The sequence below is a fragment of the Corvus cornix genome, chromosome 26 (assembly GCF_000738735.6).
Source record: "Corvus cornix cornix isolate S_Up_H32 chromosome 26, ASM73873v5, whole genome shotgun sequence".
Classification (NCBI taxonomy): domain Eukaryota; kingdom Metazoa; phylum Chordata; class Aves; order Passeriformes; family Corvidae; genus Corvus; species Corvus cornix.
Genome location: NC_046354.1, coordinates 6,329,810 through 6,349,198, shown reverse-complemented (window position 1 = coordinate 6,349,198; position 19,389 = coordinate 6,329,810). Strand labels below are relative to the sequence as shown.

Here is a 19,389-nt window from a genome sequence, read left to right as displayed (position 1 = left end):
CAAGGCCAGGTTGGACATTGGGGCTTGGAGCATCCTGGGACAGTGGGAGGTGCCCCTGCCCATGGCAGGGGGTGGGACTGGGTGATCATTAACATCCTTCCAACCCAAACCATTCTGGGATTTGATGATTCTAAGGCAGCTCCAGCCCTTCTGCTGCTGGAGTTTACCCTAGCCTGGCAGTTGGAGCACTGACTGCATTTGAAAATTTATATATTTTTAAATTTAAGGATGCATTTTTGTGTATCTGTTTTCAGCAGCTGAGGAATAACTTTCTGTCAGTTTTTTCTCCAGCAGGAATTAAGCAATCACACAGTTCAGTCCCTTGGGTGATTTATAATTGTTTCCAAAATGACAACCACTTCCCAATTTCTCAATGAGATGGTGTTTGGCTTCACAACCGAAAGGTTTGGAATCTCCTCACGACGTAATGACCAAGCAGGAGAAGGGTGAAGCAAGTGATCATTTCCAAAGGGATTATTCCTGATAGGTGCCCTTGATTTTCCACACCATTTTCTGCTGTTGATTGAACTTTGAAAAATAAATATAATAATAAAAAAAAAAAAAAAAACAAGAAAATACCACTAATCTTTAATTTCCTGTAGTTAACTCTGTACCACTCTCTCTACCCATGAGGGGGAACTTGTGGAGCCAGAGAAGACACCCCCAGTGCCAAAAATGCCCTTTTTTCCTAACAAATAATTCCTGTTCCCCCTCCAAACACATGTGGGGGCTGAACAACAAATCAACAATTTTCCTTCAGCAGGGCTGGAGACTTTCACTGCTGTTTGTGCCCTGTGCCCAGCCATGCTTCTGTCACATTTGTGCCTGACTGCATGAAGGGTTTGAAAATAAATGTCCTTTATCTCTTGTTTGGGTGGATGTTGCCCAGCTCTGAGAGGAAGAGCCAAGTGGCAGCCTGCTGCCTTTCAGTGCTTGTGTAAAATCCCCTGCTGGGCCTTCCAGTACCACTGCAAGAGTTGTGTTAAACTGGATTTGGAGCCAGGGGAGGAGGCACGAGGTGGTCAGAGGGATGGAGCAGCTCTGCTGTGGGGAAAGGCTGAGAATTGGTGGTGTTCACTCTGGAGAAGAGAAGCTTTGAGGTGACCTAATTGTGTCCTGTCAGTACCTGAAGGAACCACGAGAAGGATGGAGAGAGACCGGGGACAAGGGCCTGGAGTCACAGGACAAGGGGAAATGGCTTCTCACTGCCAGAGGACAGGGATAGATGGGATATTGGGAAGAAATTCTTCCCTGTGGGGGTGGAGAGGCCCTGGAACACCAGAGCAGCTGTGGCTGCTCTGTGCCTGGCAGTGTCCAAGGCCAGGTTGGATGAGGCTTGGAGCACCCTGGGCTAGTGGAAGGTGTCCCTGCCCATGGCAGGGGGTGGAACTGGGTGATCATGAACATCCATCCCAAACCAGTCTGAGATTCCATGATTCCAGGATATTTTTGATATTTTGATGCCTGCTGGGTACCAAGTGATGTGACAGCCTGGCTGTATGATCCCAGAGAGGAGAAAGCAGCTCTGCCATCATCCCCAGCCTTTGCTGGGAGAAGTACCTGACTCAGGTTTCTCTGGGATGGGACCAGTCAGATCTGCAGCCCCAGCCCAGCTTCCCTGCTGCTATATTTATTTCCTGGGTGAGTGCATTTGGAAAGGAGGAGAACAATAATTTAGCTTTAATCTGCTGCTGGCATCACATTTCAGAGAGGAACTGCAAGGTTTTAAGAGAAGTTGGCACCAAGACCAGACCCAAGGAGGATGGTGACACCTTTTACTCTGGGATGGAACAAATCCTTCCTCCCTCCCCAAAGCTGTTGATCAGCTGGTTTCCCCCTTGACACCCCACAGCCACGTGGCCTTCACAGTTTGCTCCAGCACAAATAAATAACCTGCTGGAAATGAGTATTTTTGTTTCCTTAGCCAAACTTGGCTCTACGTGGCACCAGTAATGCGGCAGCTGCGAGAGAGGAAACCACTAAACCCCCCCCACCTGCTCCTGCTGGTGTTTAACAATGGCTCAATAAAACAATATCAAACAGTTGTTAATAACAAAACCTCAGGAACTGTTCAATGGGATGTTCCTTATTTGCAAACCCCTGGTTTGTTTCCATGAGAAGTAACACTATTTCCTACTCATCCCTTTTTTTCCCCCTTCTAATAATGACTCTAAACCCCTGTTGTCCTGCAGCCAGCCCTGGCTGCCCTCCCTCTGCGTGAGGTGCTGGGGGGACAAGGACTGTGCAGGGCCGAGCACTGGGAGTCACAGTGTCCCTGGAGCAACCACGGCTGGGAGGGAAACCCCAGCCCGGCACCAGCTCCGTGCAAAGAGTTCTGCAGTGCAATGATGCCCTGAGGAAGAAAGGGCAGGACTGGTGCCCAGGCAGCTCAGGAGTCCCAGGTGGGCAGGAACAGAGTCCAGTGTGGTGCTGCTGGCAGGGGTGTGTCAATCCCAGTCCTGCTGCTCTGCTCCTGGGCTGGACTTCAGGAGTCCCTTCGGTGCTTCTTCTGTTCGTGGTACTCGGTTATTTTCTGCTGGAAATACGCTGTGGAGGAGAAAAGGTCATGAGGTGGGGTGCTGGTGTTTGGAATGGGGGATACAGGGCTGTGCAGCCCGAATCCTGGGAAGTGTTTGTGCCCCAAACTGTGCTGGGTGATGGACAGCTGTGCCCAGAGAGGACGTGGGGTAAATGTGGAAATGAAGTGTCCAAGGCAGGCTGGATGGGGCTTGGAGCAGCCTGGGACAGTGGAAGGTGTCCCTGCCATGGCAGGGGGTGGAACGAGATGCCCTTTAAAGGTCCCTCCAACCCAATTTGTTGGAATTCTGGAATTCTGTAAGTCTGTGAAATGGGGGTGGTTGCAATGCTACCCATCCCTCTCACCCAAAATAGGCTTTATTATGCTGGGTTAGCCAGAGCTTTTAACCCATGTGTTCACTCCTGTTCAGTTTTGTGTTTCCCACCAGCAAGGAAGGGAGAAAGCAGCAGACCCAGCAGAAAGCCAGAATGGTGACGTAGACTGGGAATACAATGAGAAAAGAGGGATTGTGCCATCCCTCTCTCCCTGCCCAGGTCCAGGTTTGCCCTATAAGGTCTCGCATAAGGGCAGAGAAGCAGCACCTGAGGCAGTGCCAGCCAGGAGCCCCCCGGGCGTGGTGGCAGATCCCAGCCCAGGATATCTCCATCCACCAGTACAGTTTTTGGGTGGCTTCCTCCACCTCCACTGCCCATTTGTCCTTGTCCCAGGCTGGGAGGAGGCTCAGCTCTGCCTTGTGCCCTGTAAATCCCCGGGAAGGGGGAAGGACCAGCCCTGCTGCCACGGAGCTGGGGGCTGAGCTGAGTCAGGCTCCCGGCAGCTGCTGCTGTGCCCAAGCCAAATGTTTGTGCTGCTGCTGCTGCTTGTTGGCCTCAACACAGAGCTCCCAGTGAGCCGGCCCCAGCTCCAGGCGAGTGACACAATCTAAAATGAATCACAGAATCCAGAATTCCACACTGGTTTGGGTTGGAAAGAACCTTAAAGCTCATCCAGTTCCAAACTCTGCCCTGGACAGGGACACTTTCCACTAGACCTGGTCACTCCAAGCCCTGTCCAGTGTGGCCTTGGACACTGCCAGGGATGGGGAGTCACAATGAGGATTTTTTATTGCTTGACAGGGATGGAGAAATGAGGCCATTGAGAGCACACAGGATCTGCTCAGTGCCCGGAACACCCTCAGCTTGGGCTGCATCCCATCCCTCACCAGGCACGAGGTGTCTCTGCCCCTAAACCTACCAGCCCAGGGTTCCACAGAGCTCACCCCACTGCGGGGGGAGGAGAAACGGGACCTTACCTTCCTGTGGGATCCTGCTCTTCTCCGCTTCCTCAATAAATAGGGAAAACATGTTGGTCTTCACAAACTTTTTCACGAGCCTGCGGCAGCTCTTGGAGGCAATGGCCTTGCAGAAGGCTCGTTCCTGGAAGCTGCCGGAGCCGCTCCTGCCCCACTTGATGTAGGAGGCGTAGTGCCCCACCAGCCGCACAAAGAAGTGCACAAAGGCTTCGGACACCAGGGCGTTCACCTGCTCCGAGGCTGGAAGGGGACACGGAGCACAAGAGGTGGGGATGGCACCTCTGAACACAGACAGCATGGCCTTCTTTTAACCTGGTCTGGGTTTGCATCCCAAGGAATGATTTGCTTAGAGCCTCCCTCTGCCACTAATCAAAGATCAGACTAATTTTGCTGAGGGAACCCTGGCTGTGTTGCTTTCCAGGGTGGCAGCATCTTAGCATTCTAAATATTAGCAAAAATCCATTTTTCTAGCAGAATGATCTGTTCCTGCTCTCATGTTTCAAAGAACAGAGAAAAAGCCAAGGGATTACCCCTGCAAATAGGGAGAGAAACATCCCAGACCACGTGCCTTTAGGAAAACCCCTTGGCTGAGGTCTGTAGCCGTGGAGAGGGCAGATCAGGGCTGTTTTACCATGACAGACATCCTTACTGTGCACGTTGTTGTTGTTGTTGTGCCTGTTCAGAGATACCAGCATCTCGTTCTGCAGCTTCCCGGGCAGGATCTCCTCCTCATCACCCACCTGGAAGGCAATGGGGCCATGAAGCACCAGAGGGAACCCAGCTCAGGGGGCCGTGGGTTGGTGCAGCCCATCAGGGGGACTTTCAAAGCTCATTAATTAATTATCATCATAATGTGCTGCAGAGATGTGGGTGTGGGGTATCCCGTGCATGGATCCTGCTGTTCTGGCTCAAAAGCCAGGTGCAGTGGCTGCAGACATTCCCACATGGGGCATTTCCCCTGGGTGGGTGGCACTGAGATGGCTCTGCCCCCAAAATCATAGAACCACAAAATCCCAGATGGGTTTGGGTTGGAAGGGATTCCACCCCCTGCCATGGCAGGGACACCTTCCACTGTCCCAGGATGCTCCAAGCCCCATCCAGCCTGGCCTTGGACACTTCCAGGGATCCAGGGGCAGCCCCAGCTGCTCTGGGCACCCTGTGCCAGGGCCTGCCCACCCTCACAGGACAGAATTCCTTCCCAAAATCTCGTCTAACCCTGCCCTCTGGCAGTTTGAAGCCATTTAAAAATGTGGAAGCTGCCAGGTAGCTGACAGCAAAGGAGAAAAGGCCCTTCCTGGGGTTACCTAGGCCACCCCCAGCCCCACCCCCACACAGGGAGCACCTACCGCCCGGATGATCTTCCCTTCACAGAGATCAACTATCAGAGCCTGAAAGAGAGCAGGGAGTGACCAGGTTTAGCCCTGCCAAGGCATCTGGCCTTCCTCCCACCCATTTTGGGATGGGACTGGTGTGGCACCAGCCCGTGAGGGTGGCAGGAGAGGGATCAGCCCCTCTCTGCTGGAGGAACCTGGGCAGGGGGACCAGCACATTCCCCACAGGGCCAGCTTTTGCTGCAGGTTTGGCAGCTTGTCCCCACACAGCTTTCCTCTGCTTCAAGGCTGGGGTGACCCCAGCAGCAGCTCCTGGAGCCGCAGGGGCAGGGCAGCGCCCCGGGGAGGGTGGAGGTACCGCCCCAGGCACCAACAGGACGGGACATGGAAGATGCCCTCATTTCCAGCCTCCCTGAATGGGAAAAGGGCACAAGTAGAGCCTCCAGCCCTGGGGCCGAGCCAGAGCTGGGGACACGGATTAACCAATGGCTCCATCCAGCTGCCCTCCCCTCGGGATGAAATACCTCCTCCATTGGCTGCTCCAGGACCCGCTCCAGGTGCCGCATCTGGATGCCGACCATGAAGGGCGTGGGGCAGCACACGGTGTCCAGCAGGCACTCGGGGACCACGGGGATGTAGGTGTGAGCCCAGGTGAAGGGGTACAGGAGAGCAGCCACGGCATGGATGCACTGAGACAGGACACTGCGGGACAGGTGGTGATACCATGGTGGGGACGAGGGAACGTCCCACCTCGAGCTCTGCTGTGTCCTGTGCCACTTCAAGGGCATTTTTATGGGCAAGAGATTGGGACTCACCTCAGCTCCTCAGCAAGGAAAATGAGCCGTCGCTCCAGCATGGCAGAGGCGAAGATGTGCAGGATGAGTTGAGGGCTGAGCCGCTGGAGCAGAGCCTGGAACTCCACATGCTCCAGGTGGGCATCCACAGGCCGTGTGAGCTCGATGAGCTGCCAAGGAAGAGCCATGGAACCCCAGCTTAGGGGGGACAATGCTCCCCCTGTCCTGCCCTGGCTCCCTGAGAAGGTGATTTGGAAGCAATTAATGACCCAGTGTTTGCAGGACCCACCGTGTCCATGTGCAAGGGACAAACCCCGTCTCATCCTGCCAGGAGATCCAGCCTGTGCAGCGCTGAGGACTCAGGGAAGCCGTCGGTGATGTGCACTGGGGGGCTCTTTATTTGGGCACTGGATTTTTTACCCAAATGCCTCATTTCTCCAGTGCTCCCAAGTCCCTGGCAGGGGGTGGCAGGGACATGTCCCATCTCAGTGTCTGACAGGTCACCTGTGACCTGCCAGGAAACGGAGGAGTGGGGAGGGCATGACAAACCCTTCCTCTAAAGCCTCTCTGGCAGGGTCAGCCTGGCGATTCCTGGCTAGGATGTCCCACAACTGAGGGCTCTAATAGATATTTGCAGGCAGGCTGGCTACTCAGCTGCCTTTGCCCATGGCAATTCTCCTGATCCCATCGATCGCCCTGTGGCAGCCGGACACAGCGAGTACCTGAACTGTGCAGCTCATGACACAGTCCTGGCCCCTCTCCCCATCCTTCAGGGGTGAAGCCCCTTCTCCCTGTGCCTTTCCACCAAAGCAGCATCTTCCAAGCCAGCAGCATCAGGCTTGGCTGGGCCCCACAGCCCCTTTCCAGCACAAATCCTGCCTCATCCCCAGCTCTCAGCCCATGCAGCACCCAGGATTTATTTCCCCTCCTTTTCTGGTCTCAGTGATCTCCTTGCCTTGCTCCAGCCCCTGCCCAGAGCCCCACAGCGCAGCTCTTTCAAAGAACATCCTCATTCTTCCTCTCTCTGGCAGCCCAGGCCGTGCTCCCAACCATGGCCCTGGGCCAGAGCATTGAGCAACCTGCAATGCCTTGCACAAGCTCCCTGGATGAAGAAATCGCTTGGATCACCAGCTGCTAAACTGCTCTAGAGGAGGGATCCTGCTCTGAGGGCCTCCCTGGCAGGGCACATACATGGGATGCTCAGCATTAAGGATATTTTGCCCAGTGCCAGAGTGGATCTTTCCTATTTTTCCAGCTCGGCTTTGCCACAAGAGAAAGAAAAAGCAAATGAAAAGGCTGTGCCCGTGCGAGTCTGGGCCGTGCGTGGGCACGATGAGATCTTCTCATCCCTGCCTGGATCAGATCTTTTCTCCACAGGGAAGAGCTGGGCTTGCCACACACCTGCACCTGCCCGGGGGGCTAAACCAGGCAGGAATCAAGGCTGGGAGCTGAGCACAGTGGTATGGAGAAGAGTAGAATCATGGAATCATCAGGGGTGGAAAAGCCCTCTAAAATCAGCAACTCCACATTCACCGGTAACCCCCATCCCCAAGCGCCACATCCGTGTGGTTTTTGAACACTTCTAGGGATGGTGATTCCACCACTGTCCTGGACAGGCTGTGCCAGTGCCCGACCACCTCTTTTGGGAAGAAATTTGCAGCCCCCGACAGCCCTGGCACCACTGTGGTCCCCAGCACTGGCTCAGGAGCAGGAGCAGCTCCCAGCCACTGGCACAACACCCCCCTCCCAGCCCCTGGCACGAGATCCCACTCTGGCATCAGGGCGGTGCAAGTCCCGGCACGGTGTCCACAGAGGTTTTTGTGTGGCAGTTCCAGCTGCAGGCTGGGGGGGCTGCAGAGGATGCAAAGATGGGGCAGCATCCCCTGGGGATGGGCTCCATCCTCACCCTCACTGCTCTCCTCCCAGATCAGGAGGGAGGTAACAGCCATATTCCCAAGGGATGAGGCCGCTGGCAGCCTGACCCACCCTGCCCTGCTCCAGTGAGCTCCCCGGGGTGCTGCAGGTGTGGAGGATGCTCCCGGACACAGCCCGGGCTCCTCACGTTGCAGCAGTCCAGGAGGTGACCCCGGGTTCCCCACCAACCTCTGTGCCCGACTCGGGGATGAAGCTTTTGATGGTGACAGTCTTCCCTGGAGCTGGGAAGGGCGATTCCCGAAGGCCCTGCATGAAGGGGTAGATCACTGCCATGGAGATCTGGCGCCTCTTCTCCACCTCGTCCAGGATCTGGGGGAGAAAGAGGTGAGCCAGGAATGCCCAGCAGACAAAGGAGCAGTCGCCAGGGCCACCACTGGGCCAGACAGGGCCACCACGGGGCCAGAGCCACCACGTCCCTACCTTGGAGAAGAGCCCAAAGCAGCCCAGGCAGCTGATGATGCAGAAAACCTCAGGGAGCCGGACACCACGCCCGGATGGCTGGAAGAGTGTGAGAAAAGGATCTGAGCATCTCCCAGCCCCCTGCACCAGCTCCATGCTCTCCAAAGGGATCCTCACTTGCTCCCCTCAAATTCCCAGTCACTCACTGGGGGATTTTCAGATCAGGGGCCGGGACCAAGGCTAAGGATGCAGCTGATGCTGGAAAAGCAGAGGGTGCCCAGAGAAGGTGATTTGGGTGCCTAAGCTGTTCATAATTCTGGTACAAAGTCCTTTGGCATATTCCCAAACTCTCCTCCCACCCAGACACGTTCTCCAAGACATCCTGCCCCACCATCCTTGGGGTTAATCCTGTCTCCTGCTACAACAGGGGCCATCAGGATGAGTTCTCTGGCTTTTTTTCCCCTTTCCAACTGGACTACCCTGGGTCTGTTTGCTCTCTGCACTGTCAGCCCTCCAACAGCCTGAGCTCAGCCCTGGATGCTGAAATGGGAAGGTTCACCAGGGTGAAGGGATGGTGGGAACCAGCAAGACCCCAGGCTGTGGCACAGGGATGCCCTCCTGGATTTATGTCCCTGTTTAAAGCAGCAGCCAGGGAAGACCATCGCACCTCAGAGCCCCTGAGCTGGTCAAACCCATGAGCTGCCAAACAGCCACTGCTCAGATGCAGTTTTTGTGGGGATGGGGCTGAGGGCTCCCAGCTCCTTGGTGCCTGGATGGCTGCATTCCCATCCTGATCCCAAGTGGGATTTTCAGCCACCCTGACCACCTCAGACAAGGGAAAGGAGCCAGGGAAACTGTGGAAACCAGGGGGGAATCACAGAACTGTTAAGTTTGGAAAAGCCCTCCAAGATCTCCAAGTCCAAAAGTCAGCTCAGCACCATCACATTCACCCCTAAACTGTGTCCCCAAGTGCCACATCCACATGTTTTGTGAACACTCATTGTTTCCTCCAGTCAGCATCCGACTGATGCCTCAGCAGAGAGCTCCAAAACCCCCTTTGGGTACCCTCTTGCTGCTTGTCATCACTTTGGTCAAGGCCAAAGGGGGCTTCTGAGGCACGTCCCCAAGAGCTGCACTGTGGGCAGGTCAGGAGGTGCTGTGTCCCACCGTGGGGAGGGGGTGACACCCCCGATGGGGGTGGGGTGGGGAGGGCTCACCAGCAGCCGCCTGCAGTAGCCGATCTTCCTGCTGCCGTCCACGTTGGTCAGGACAAAAGAGAAGGTTTCACTGCAAGGAGAGAAAACACGGACTGGGCTGGGCTGGGCTGGGCTGGGCTGGGCTGGGCTGGGCTGGGCTGGTCCTTCCAGCCCTCAGGAGTCCAACAGGGGTGGGGGCCCCAGCCCAGACCCTGCAGTGGGGCAGGTACCTGGTGAACTCCGTGACAGGGGCCCAGTTGTTGCCGTCGGGGAAGCAGAAGAGGGGGATGGCTTGCAGGAGACGCTCCTCCTCCTCCTTCTGGCCCTTCAGCAAGTTCTCACGCTGGAAGGAAGCGATGCCAAGAGTCAGGGAGATGGAGGGCCCCCATCATCCCCAGGGACGGGGTGGGGTGGGGTGGAATGGGGTCTGTCCCAAAGCGACCCCCAGCTCAGAATGATGCAGAAGGGGTGTGCACATGTCTGGACAAGCATCTCCCAAAAATCCAAATTTTGACTTTCACCCATGGACAGTGAGGCAAAGCAGAGGCACCCTTGGCAAACTGGGATCTCCTCCTGTGCCGCCTCCCTGAGGTGTGATTTCCCTGCTGTGGTCTCCCCTTTTGGAACAGGAGGCCAAAGACAACCCCTGGGAGTTTCCTCCTGGGGTTTGTGGCCCTGGGCTGGGATCATGGGGAGGGACAGATGGTCCCAGCAACCCCAACCCGGGGCAGGAAAAGCCCTGGGGTCTGGGGCTGTGACTCAAGGGCATGGGGCACTTTTCTCCTTCCATGGCTTTAGTGATGGGGAAGGAACAACATCCCCTTCTCCCCTAAATGTGGAACACGGATCTTATCAGAAACACGGCACTAAATACCTTTGGGAACTGGTAGGTTATCTTGGGTTCATAATGTCCATCTGACATCTTCTTCAGCGACACCACCACCAGGTACTCGAAGAAGAACTGCCCAGCCGAGTAGAAGACCGAGCTCCGCTCCCCCGGCTTCCCCTGTGGCACCCGCGGGGGGGTGTTTTCTGCAGCAGAGGCCCCATCTTTTCCTTCTGAAGCCAAAAAAAAACCCAAAAAATCAGATCAGAGTGCAATGAAAGGTGTGAGGTGTCCTGAGGGCAAGGGAGGAGTTGCAGAGTTACACATGAACTGGCTAAAGGGGCTGGAAGGAACCAGGTCCTGGTGCCCAGGACTTTTGAAATATGAGCAGCTGGGGACATGAAAAGGAAAGAGAAAGGCTTTTATGAGTCTTTTAGGGAAAATCCTAAGAAACCCTGAGCCCTCCTTTGCCCCAGCCCAGCGAGGGCAGAGGGATGCCCAGAGCGAAGTGGGCATGTGGAATGAGGGAGAGCAGATGGGCTCTGCATTAAACATCTGCAGGGAGGTGTGGGAATGTTTGTAACAGTTAATTTTATTCCCTTAGGGGAAGTAAACAGCAAACAAACAGCCCAGATCTTGTTCAAGCACCCCCAAAAGCTCCAGTCAGATGAATCCCAACCTCTCCCTGCCAGATGTCCTGGGAACTGCTGATTGCAAATGAGCTACTCGAGGGTATTCCCTAAACCACAGCTCCCAAAGCAAAGCAGTTGCCTGAGATTCCGCCCCAGCTCTTGTCGGGCCGGTTGGGGAAGGCAGCTGGGAAGCGTCAGCTGTCACACCCTGAACAGCCAGGAATAGGAGGGGGAAGAGCCCCATCCAGCATCTCCAAGGGCCCTGGGATGACCACAGTGGGACAGTGAGACCCGAGGGCTGGAAAGGAGCTAAATGCCGGACAGAGACTGCAGCCAGGCCATGCCACAGCTCTTCCCTCTGCCAGAGGCCACTTGTGCCTCCCTTTATCCCTTGTTCTTGGCACAGAAACTGTCCCATCTCTGATTATGGTGGGGAGCTGGAGCAGAAAAATTGAGCTGCTCTTTTAGGAATAGCAAAGAAAAGAAATAAGTGGCTGGATGAAATAACTGGCTCTTGCAGTTTGTCCCCAGATTGCAGAGTTCATCCCTGGGTTCTTCTGGTTGTGCCACAGCTGGCTAGGGCTGAGAGGTGACACTCACAGTCCCATCATAGGATGTCCCTTCCCAGGGACCAGAAATGCCTTTCCCAGCTCGGGGTCGGGAAATGCTCAAAGCCACCCCTGCGTGCACCCTGGGGCTGCTCCACCCCACATGCAAAGTCCTTCCTCTTTCACAAGGTGAAATTCATCCCAAAGAGGTTCCTTTGCAGCAGGGGAAGCCTGGGAGTGTCCTGAGGATGAGACCTGGCTGAGGACACCTCTGGTTTCTCCTCATTGGGGATCATCCTGGACCTGCCCAGCGAGGTGCTCCAGGCCAGGGAAAAGGTTGACAAGATGTGCATTGCTTCTCCTGCTCTTCCTTGGGATGCTCCAGCACAGGGAAAAGGTTGACAAGATGTGCATTGCTTCTCCTGCTCTTCCTTGGGATGCTCCAGCACTGGCTTTGCTCTAGTCCCATGTCTGACCCAGGCAGGAGGCTGCTGTTGGGGGCACCCCAGGGAACAAGGCTGTGCCATGGGAGGGCTGCTGGTGTCCCCCATCTGCGCTGGACGCTGGCATTGGTTGTTTTCCCCTCACCAGGGCAAGATGAAAGTCCAGTTAAATCCTGCCTATCCAGTCCCATCCTGCATTTCAGAGAACACCAGATGTGCTTTCGAGCAAGGACTGGATTTGCATCTTTGTCTGTGGGGTTTACAAGCAAACAAGTCAAACCCGCTGCTCTGGAGAGCCTGGCCATGCCAGGCCATGGCTCTGCCTCGCACATGGAAGTGTGGATCCCCCAGGAGTGCTAGGTCTGCCTGCAAAGCCCTCACTGGCAGAGCCTAAACCCCTCCAAGACCACAGCTCCCCATCCCTGGGCTGGAAGATGAGCTCCAGGGATGTATGGAGTGAACTGTCAGGCAGGCTGAACATCAGAGAGCCCAGCGCAGCCCCAAACCGGCAGGATTCAGTGCCTCATCTCCCGGGAACATGAGCCAGGGTCACAAGAGCCAATGACTCTCCCATAGCCCGTGCCAGGAAGATTCGGGGACAACCGAGCAGTGGGAGCAGCAGTGGGAGCAGCCCCTGCGAGGAGGGGAAGGAGGAGGGTGGCCAGGAGGGCTCTCGCGGCTCCCGGATGGAAAGTGGCTGCCGGTGACGTGGATCTTCACCCTTCCATCCACCGGGCACGGAGAGGGCAAAGGCTGCCGTGGGCTTTTCTTATCGCCAAGGGCTGTGCTCAGCCCCACTCTGCTTGTGGCACAACCGGTTTGCTTTTCCCGGAAAACTCCCGGGCTCTGGTGTGCCAAAGTTTCCCGACCTGGTTGGCGGGGGAGCTCAGCTTCTCGTGCCGCCCAGCTGCCCACCTGCCCCAGTGGAGAGGAAATGGCTTTCGCTTTATCAAACCTCTTCTGCTGAGCTGGGAACATCGAGCGCACACGGAGCCAGAGCCAGACGGGGAGGGGAGAGCAGTAAGCCCCCCAGATCCACAGGCTGCTCCAACTGCTTTGTTCTGGCAGCCAGAAAACTCCGATGATCCCTTCGGTATCTCGGAAAAGCTCATAAATCCCAAAGGACCGATTTCTGCACTGCCTTCTGAAGGCTCTGCAACACCCAACTGTCTTGAGGGGCACCATCCCCCTCGTGGGTCCCCCCATGGAAGCCCCCAGGGATGTCCCAGATGCCATGCGCCGGCATGACCTGCGATGCCTTATTCAGTGGGGATGTGGGGAGGTAGGGGATCTGTGGGGTCGCCCCTGGGGCTGGGGTGGGCTCAGCTGGGAAGGGGTGGGCTCCCGGGGATGGACGGGGTGCAGCTCTCGGGATGGGCTGAACCTTCGGGACGGGCTGAGCCCCCGAGAATGGAGCAAGAGATGCGGCGAGTCCCGGGGCAGCCGGCCCGAGCTGGGCTCCGCCGGGGGGTGCGAAGAGGGCTGGAGGGACCGAGCCGCTGCCGTCTGTTCGGGAACGTCCCCGCTCCGCCGGCAGCCGTCGGCTCCCGCAGCCGCGGCACTGGGGATGGACCTGTCCCAACGCCGACACCGACCCTGACACCGACACCGACCCTGACACCGGCACCGGCACCTCCCGGAGCCCCTCCCGCCCCTCACCTCTGCGGCCGGCGCGCCGCAGGCTCCGTCGGAAGAAGTTGCCGATGGAAGCCATGGTGGCCGCGGCGCGGAGTGGCCCCGGTGCGGTCCCCGTGCGGTCCCGGTGCGGTCCCGGTGCGGCCCCGGCCCGGCCCGGCCCGGCGGGGAGCGCTCGGCTTCCGCCCGCCGTGCTTTCGCTTTCCCGGGGGAGGAGGGACGGCACGGGGCGGAGAGGAGGAGGAGGAGCGGGGAACGGGGCAACACCTGGCACCGCCCGTGCACGGGGGACTCGTCCGGGGAGTGGGGGCACTGGGGCACGGGGTGGCCCGGGAGAAACGGGAGAAACGGGCGTGGGGGGCCCGGGGGCATCGGGAATGAGGGGAGCAGGGAGCCGAGGATGCCACGAGGAACTGGGGATGGGGGATCCGGGAGTACACAGGACAGGGGGTAAGGGAAGAATTGGGAATGGGAGTCCTGGGAGCACTGGGGAGGAGTCGGGAGCACCAGGCAAGGAGGTCCTGGGAGGAACCTGGATACGGGAGTTCTGGGAGCATCGGGAATGGGGGAGGAGGGAAGACCTGGTTGCAGAAGAGCAGGGGCACGGGGGTACTGGGAGCACCGGGATCTGAGAGCACGCGGGCACGATGGTCATGGGGACAAGCGGGAATGGGGGAGCTGGGAACACCCCGAGTTATAAGGATGCCAGGAGGAGCCGGGCATGGGGCATCCAGGAGAATCGGGCATGGGGACACCCGGAGCACCGGACACAGAGGGACCTGAGCATCCCCTCAAACGGGGCTGGGCACACTAGTAGGCAGCCGGCACAGCCTAGGCTGGGGCACAGGGCACGACTGGGCACAGGGTGGGAATCGGGGCATGGACCGTGGGAACAAGGGGACAAAACAGTCATTGCCCACTGCCACGGCATTGCCCAAACCCTGCTCCAGCCTCCCGGCCTCGTCCAAGCCCTTTTCTCCCTGGGCCCCCACCAGTGCCAGGACCAGCGCAGCCTCTGCGGAGTCGGAGACGACACTGACCCGTCCCCTGCAGGGTACAGAGGTGTTGGGGTCTCTCGCTCTGCAGTGAGATGGGCACTCAGCCCATCACCCGCTCCGGTGGCTCCACAGCGCTTCATTCCCAGTGCCGTGGGCTGAGAGCTCGTCTGGCCGGGTTGAGCTGTACCTCGGGCTGGCGTTTCTCCACCGGTCAGAGGTGTATCCTCCCTCCTAGAGATACTGAGAGGTGTTTCGTCCAGCTCTTGGGCTGGAGGCCGGTTGCCATCCTCCTTCGTTGCAGGAAGGAAGCGCAGTGTCTTGTGCTGCGAGCCGGGGGTTTCCCTGCCTCGGGCACGCCCGGGCACTGCGGAGCTGCTCGGCTGTGCCGGGTGGTTTCACTGCTCCACACGCACCACGGGGAAAGTCTCTTTAAAACCAATGTTATCTTTAAAAGCACAATCCCCCTTTCCCGTTCTCAGCCTGTCCCCCAATATTTGCTCTGCTGTTTTTGGGCAGTGCTTCTGCAGTAATTAAGATCTGTTCCAAACCATTCCCTGATCCGAAAATTGAAGTCATGAATACCTTCTATGATCCTAATTAAACACACACAGGGACCTTGGGCACAGCTATCGGTTATTGGACTCCAGGTGTGATGAGCTGTGCACAGTTCTCTGCCTCAGTGCCAGCATGGGGCCGTTTGCAGCTGTAGAGCAGATTCCCTACACCAAATGTCCTCATCTTTTTTATTTTGCAACACCTCCCATCCCTCTCCCTTTCCCGAGTGTGGGCTGGAGCTCGAGGATGGGTTTGCAGACGCTAGAAGTGGCCTTCACCAGCTTGCAGAGGTGGTGGATGCTTCCAAACTTCGTCCCCACCGGGACACGTGCCTCTGATTCAGCCAGGATGCTGCCTCCTCATTGGGGTTATCGGGGAATTGCTGGTCCAGGAGTCATTTTTCTGGCTGATTTTGAGTGGGTGGGAAAGAATTTGTGCTTCCCGGAGGAGAGGACAGCTTGTTTGTTTGCGTACAGGGCTTGTTCCCAGAACAAATTTCCTCTAGGCACAAAGGGAAAGGAAAAGTTAGGGGTTTTCCCCTCGATTTTGCAGGAATACGCACGCTTCCGTGGAAACTGGCGCCACCTTAGGAAAACAGCTGCTGCTTTCAGATAGAAGAAAACCCCCCAAATTCTCTGATTTCATACCCATAAACACTGGGGTTTTTTCTGCTTTCTCCCTTTAAGGCAAGTCTCTGAGTGCGATCCCGCCTCGATAACGCCGTGATTCCGCTCAGGCGGCTTCTGTGCGGGAAGAAAAGCGCCGTGTTCCAGCCACAAAACCTCCCGCTCCCGAGGAAACACTGTCCCTTTGTGCCATGGCACAATCCAGCAAACCTTGCGTTGCTGCGAGAGGTTGAACTTCTGAATATTCCCACTGAAAGCTCCTTTCTGCGGGAATCCGGCCGCCCACCGGGACAACAAACAGGCGCATTGTGGGATCCTGGGGGCCGCTGGCCACCGCGCGTCCCCCGCTCGCCGTCGCGCTGCTCCGCGGCCGCTGCCAAAGTCGTTTCGCTTCCCTGACCAGCCGCAGGGAGTTTTGTGTTTGGCTTTTTTTTCCCTCCTCGAAGCCGCGGTGCTGCTGAATACGCGCTGGAGCTCGGTTTCTGCAGGCTCGGTGCGCTCCCACCGCGGGGAGCGGGAGGGGAGCGCTGGGAGTGTCCGCGGGGCCGCATCGCCTGGGACCGGGCTGTCCTCACGGCTCGGACCCTGCTCGCATCTCAGCTTCCTCCTCCTCCTCTGGGCTTGCAGCCCTCGCCTGACCCCGGCGCTTCTTCCCTCCTTCCCCATCCCCTCTCCGGGTGCCGGAGGAGCTCGGGGGCCGCGTGAGCCGTTTCTGCTTTGCCCGTCGCCTCCAGGCTGGATCGCGGCTTGGAAACGGAGGATGGAGTGCAGTCGCAGCAGCCTCGGCAGGGAGGCCACCGAGGGCAGCCCGAGGGTGGTGGGGACCCCAACGCCCTCTTTCCCAGCCTTTCCCAAGTCAGGGAGTTTCTCCCACTGGATGGCGGCATTAGAGCAAAGAAATCTCTCCGGGAGAGGGGACCTCCACTGGACGGACTTTTCCCTTCGGTTTTCTGGCTCTCGGGAGATTCGTGCTCAGGCCGAGGATGTGTGGGTTCAGCACACGGTGTTTGCACCGTTCCTGCCGTTGATGCTTGGCTCTCTGCCCTCTTCCGTGCTCCGTGGTCCCTCCCAGCACTGCAGAACGGGTGCCATGGAACATCCTCTGCCGGCTCCTCTTTCCCTGTGGGTGCAGAGTGACCTGCTGGGGCCTCAGCTGGGACACCCTGAGCCATGACCAGGAGCAAAGCAGACCCAGATCGGGGAAGTAAAAAAGATGTCATCCCTCATGGTACACCAAGCACATCCCTTATCCCCCCAAAGGCCTCCTTGTTCCATTGCTGGGGTGCAGAGACCCCCATGTCAAAGTCACACACCCAAAATTTGCCCATTTTTACACGGAAAAAGATTTAGGGCCCAATTTTTGCATGGTGGTTGTAGAGGAGGCTACAAAGCTCCCAGGGACTGGAAAACAAAGACAATCTAGCCACTTTTCCTTGCACCTCATGGTTTTAACCCCAAGAATTTCAATCTACATTTGGGATTTCATGAACGTGGTGTTGGGGAGAGGGGCCTGGGCAGTGCTGGGTGGACAGGGAGGGTTCATGCTGGGCTGCAGCCCCTTTGCAAGTACAGTGCAGGGCAAGTGCTACGAGGCTGTTTTCTGGCCAGGGGACATCTCAGCTTACAGGCTCCCAGCTGGGCTGGCATTGCTGTTGGCATTTGGGCAACCACAGATCACAGAATCACAGGAGCCCCTGAGCTGGGAGACACTCTCAGGGATCATCCAGTCCAACTCCCAGCCCTGCACAGACACCCCAACAACCCCACCCTGGGCATCCCTGGCAGCACTGTCCAAACACTCCTGGAGCTCTGGCAGCCTCGGGGCTGTGCCCATTCATTCCCTGGGGAGCCTGGGCAGTGCCCAGCACCCTCTGGGGGAAGAACCTTTCCCTGATCTCCAGCCTGACCCTCCCCTGGCGCAGCTCCGTGCTGGTTTTGCTGAATTCTTTTCCCTGCACTCTGAGGTCAGGTCCATGCAGCACCACAGGTGGGAGCCATCCCACAATGCCAATAAGCAGGAGCATTATTTTGAATATCAGCCTGTGCTGCTGCTGCACCTGACCTTGGCAGCTTTTTATTTTGTAGTAGTTCCACAAGGAGCAGGAGCTCAGCTACACTGACAGTGTCCTTCCAACAAGCAACATTTCCTGCTCTCCCTGACACAGACAGGAGTGACCTTCTGTGGCCAACACAAACCTTTTTGAGAACTCAGTGACAGGAGGTCTAAGCTTGGAATAATTCAGGGTGTTCACTCAAACAGCATGGATGTAAGAGCAGCAGCAATCGGGGTTTCAGTCCCACATTCCTCCAGATCCTTGATGGAATACTGCTCTGGATGAAGTGGTTTCCTCCATTCTCAACACAGCTGCATCCAAACTACAAATGGCCTGGAAAGGGTCAAGCCACAGAACTCTCAGGTGTAGCCTGGGATCTTCCCTAAGGCCTCCTGTGATGACCCAGGGATTTATCCTGGGTTAAAATGCCATTTCCAGGATGTTTTGCCCTTGGGAAGGTGTTTCAGGGGTCAGTCTCCTGCAGGATGCAGAGCCTGTGGTGATTTTCCATTGGGATGCACCTGGCTGGGGCTCCCAGGTATCTGATGCCCCTTTTCCAGCTCACTTCCAAGGGCTTCTCCCTTCTCTTTGTCTCACAGGTTGAATGAGCCCTCAGCTGAGCAAGGAAAACTTGTGACATGTCTGGAAGCACTGGGGTCCCACCTCCTGGGTGGCTTTTAAGTCCTGGGCATTCTCACCCTGAAGCCCAGTGGAAAGCCCAGTGCTGGGGTGCTGGGGACACTGGAGACACTGGGGAGGGAGGGGTGGGGTGATGGTGCTGGAAGTCACGGTGACTTGTCCCAGGGATCACAGGATGATGCTAGAAAGGGCCAGGGCAACTGGTGGGAGCCGGGTTTGTTACTTGATAAAAAATGGGAGGAAACCGGGGATTTTCCAAGGTAGTCCAGAAAGGAAAAGGCACAGAAATCAGAGGGTCAGTTCTGCTTCTCAGGAGCACGGGGTGAGAATCCACAGGAGTGGGCTGCGGGACCCCACACCCACTGGTGACCCTGCACCTTGTCCCATCTCCTTCGAAAAGCAAGGATTTGCAGCTTGGTGCAATCCCTGGGAGCTGGAGGGTGCGAGGTGAGGAAGACCCCCCCCAGTTACACTGGCAGGGCTCCAACCCACGACCCCAAAGTGAGCTTTAAGATTTGCTAATCTCGAAATATTGTTGGCACTCAGAGCACTGATTTACTGCGTGTTTTGCCACAGCAAGTTCTTTCCAAAAGGCCATTCTAAGTTTACACTGGGGCTGCTGGGATCAGATAACTGGCCCTGGCAGCTCCCTCCTTGTCCCCCCCCTCTCTCCTGGTTGCCGTGCTGGGGTGTAAAAGAACCACCCCACAAGAAGACCTAGCCAGGGTCACAAAGAGCCTAAAGGGTGTTTTCCCTTGTGCAGGCACTGGGGTGGGACTGGGTCACGGCCTGGCTTGCGGGAAGATGTGAACTTTTGGAGAGTCCCAACGCTTTACTGTGAAGTCACAGTGCCAGGGACAGAAAAGAGCCATCCCTGGTGCCCAGCCTGGCCGTGTCCACCTCCCTAGGGCTTTGCAGGTCCTGAAAATAAATCAGCTTCTCACCTTC

At 57.0% G+C, this 19,389-nt stretch overlaps 1 protein-coding gene across 1 annotated transcript; it reads right to left on the bottom strand.

Moving 5' to 3' along the window:
• Positions 1-1,650: 1,650 nt before the first annotated feature.
• On the bottom strand, positions 1,651-14,010 carry DENND2D (DENN domain containing 2D). The gene is given in 13 exon segments (XM_039565439.1): positions 1,651-2,547; positions 3,831-4,070; positions 4,480-4,570; positions 5,177-5,218; positions 5,686-5,863; positions 5,977-6,125; positions 8,059-8,199; positions 8,311-8,388; positions 9,507-9,576; positions 9,716-9,828; positions 10,360-10,544; positions 13,594-13,719; positions 13,722-14,010. Coding segments are annotated over 13 exon segments (1,695 nt in total). The 5' UTR covers positions 13,942-14,010; the 3' UTR covers positions 1,651-2,485.
• Between the last annotated feature and the right edge of the window lie 5,379 nt (positions 14,011-19,389).